This window comes from Crocuta crocuta, unplaced genomic scaffold (assembly GCF_008692635.1).
Source record: "Crocuta crocuta isolate KB4526 unplaced genomic scaffold, BGI_CrCroc_1.0 scaffold657, whole genome shotgun sequence".
NCBI lineage: Eukaryota > Metazoa > Chordata > Mammalia > Carnivora > Hyaenidae > Crocuta > Crocuta crocuta.
The window spans coordinates 209-3132 of NW_027529583.1; the positions used below are offsets into that span (position 1 = coordinate 209).

At 37.5% G+C, this 2924-nt stretch overlaps 1 protein-coding gene across 1 annotated transcript in view; it reads right to left on the bottom strand.

The window, feature by feature from the left end:
* Positions 1-502: 502 nt before the first annotated feature.
* SCML1 (Scm polycomb group protein like 1) overlaps positions 503-2924 on the bottom strand; it is an 8778-nt gene continuing 6356 nt past the window's right edge. The window contains exon 7 of the mRNA XM_077761693.1: positions 503-1405. Coding sequence (XP_077617819.1) covers positions 1250-1405 — 156 coding nt within the window. The 3' untranslated portion in view covers positions 503-1249. The remainder of the gene's footprint in view (positions 1406-2924) is intronic.

Genomic DNA, 2924 nt, shown 5'->3' on the forward strand with positions numbered 1-2924 from the left:
AGATGCTCAGTAAATAATTGCCTTTTTTCATAAAGCACATTTGGTTTTCTGAAAGGAAAATGTACATTTTTGCCCCTGGTGAACATTTTATTGGCATTTAATAACAAATGGCTAATACACTTAGCACCAGTTCTCACAGCTTATAAATATTACATCAAATGTTATACAATAAATAACCAATAAAAATGAACATGTTTCACTTGAAAGTTCTAATTTTTAAAATACAGTTCAAAATAACAAGTCAGAACTACTATATCTTCTAGAGTTTAGTAGGCTAAATGGCTCAGAGAGCAAATTCACTAGAAATGCTGCATAAGACAGAGAACTTCCCTGGACGGAAACCCTGAGTAAGCTGAGAGGTATCAGCGACGGCTAATGATGTGGATATTTTTAACAGCATAAACACATCTCACTAAATATAGTAAATATTTACCTNATTCAAAAAGATTTACTTGTATATACTACATATATAGAATAAAATATAAATATAAAATAGTATCCTTTTGAGGAATAAACACAGACTAAAATATGCATCTTTTCAAAATCTGGACATAAACACCTTTATAGAGATATGTGAGCAATGAATGCGTGGTGAAATGTCCAAACTTAGGCAAAATATGGAAGTTTTAAAGTATCTTTTGCATAAAACGACTACTCTATAATTTATCCAAAAACAGGTAAGAATATTTCAAGACAGCTTATAAGGTTGTCTTTTTTTTCTTTAAATAGGAACAAATATAACAGATATAGAAATAATAATAGAAAGAAAAATAATTTCTATGGCTTTCCCTTTGGGGAAGCTGGCAGAACATAAACAGAACCTTGCAGTATAAACATAAAATGTTTTAGAAAGATGATCTCTATAGCTGCATGTTTTAAGTTTTCCTGTAAGGAAGACTCATGGATTTTATTAGAGAACTTGTGAGTCCCTGATATTTTCTCTTTGGGATTCAGCTATTTTGGTTCTATAGAAATAGATGAACAGAAATTAGAGGTGTTTCTCTACTTCCTACATGAAGTACATTTGTAAACTCTCAATGAAAATAATAAAAGATGTAAAGAACCAACCACCAATTTGAATATGCCAATAGTAACATATTAAATGGTCTCTAAAATAGTAGACTAGACTCTAATGGAGCCCTGAATATGATATGTTTGTAAAGAACGTTCTATACAACAACAACTGCTAAAGGGCCGGAAGATGGTTTTACCCCAAGATGGCACTGGTCTCCCCTGAATGAAGGCCAAGCTAAGGGTACACAAAATTTTTTAAATCGTCGATGTTTTTATCGCCTCTAAGCCCATCAATGTAGTGACACAACTTCACAGCGGTCCCCAGCTTCAGCCCCATGTACTTCAGCATCATGTCACTCTTGAGGAGCAGCAGCGCCTTCCCATCAATGTCCTGAGACGGAAGGAAATGACAATAATTAGTAATCTGTTGATATCTGAACAGAATGGCTATTTCTTTACATATAAGAATATGTAATACCAATTAGAGAGCAGCTCATTCCAGATGTGTATTCTGTGAGAGTGTGCATCCGGGTGATGAAAACTATTACAAATATAATTTGTACCATGAAGCATGTTTTGATCATTTGTAAATTTGCTTAGAATTTTAAGGAAAAGATAACTTAACCTAATATCTTAAAAGTGTCCTAAGCCTCAAACTGCCTAACTTAATTTTATTTCTTTTAACTTACTTACTTAATGAAATTTTTGAGAGAGACAGAGACCACATGAGCCGGGGAGGGGCAGAAAGAGAATGAGAGAGAGAATCCCAAGCAGGCTCCATGCTGTCAGCACAGCTGACATGGGGCTTGAACTCACAAAACCAAGAGCTGGACACTTCACCAACTGAGCCACCCAGGTGCCCTGCAAACTACTACCTAACTTTAAATACTGTGTTGGAAAAATACTGCATGTCTCTGACAAAGAGGAAAAAACTATGAATGGTAGAAATGAATTTCAGATGGCCATTAACTTTCTCAGAACAGCTTGGAATATGTCAGCATCAATACAAACTGTAAATGCGCTATACAGTGTTTTGATGTTGAAAGCTAATCAGTTGTCTAAAGGGAATTAGATGCTAAAAACTAATTATTTCCTTGCCATACTGAACAGATTATATCAAATATGTGGCCACTGATTTCGCTCGTTAGGAAACACTATAAAAATATGACTTGAGAGTCATAAGGCGTCCTCCTCAAATTCTTTACTAGTTGACCAGCTGGTGCTGCTGGAGCATATTTGGTTTTTACAAGTTCTGGTTTAAAAATAAAACTGTACTGTCTGGAAAGACCCGAAACCCCTAATATACTGCCTCTGTTAGGCACCTTCTGCACTTCTTCTACTAAGTACAACTGGAAATTTGTTACTAAGTACAACTAAAAATTTAGCCCATGACACTGCTTTGTAAATGGCATGAGAGTATCAGCATCCCATATTGTCAGTAAGCATGTAAGGTTAACACAACTGAGCCAAATGGAATCCGCTGCTGGACTCATGGGGCAACAAACAAAGGACAGCCTATCACATTCTTCCTATTTAAATCCAGCCTTTAAGGAGCTAACTTTGGGCAAAGTAAACTTTCCCACACATGGCAAATCGGTTGACACAGTTCTCCCACCATCTGTCCCAACTGGTATCCAACAGAAAGGCCTGCGCACAGGTCATTCAAAAGAATTACACCAGGGGCACCTGGCTGCCTCAGTGTGTACAGCGTGTGACTCTTGATCTTGGGGTCAGGAGTTCAAGCTCCATGTTGGGTTAGAGCTTACTTTAAAAAGAAAAGCAAAGGGGCGCCTGGGTGGCTTAGTCGGTTAAGCGTCCGACTTTCGCTTAGGTCATGATCTCACGGTTCGTGGGTTCGAGCCCCGCGTCGGGCTCTGTGCTGACTGCCAGCTCAGAGCCTGGTGCCTGTT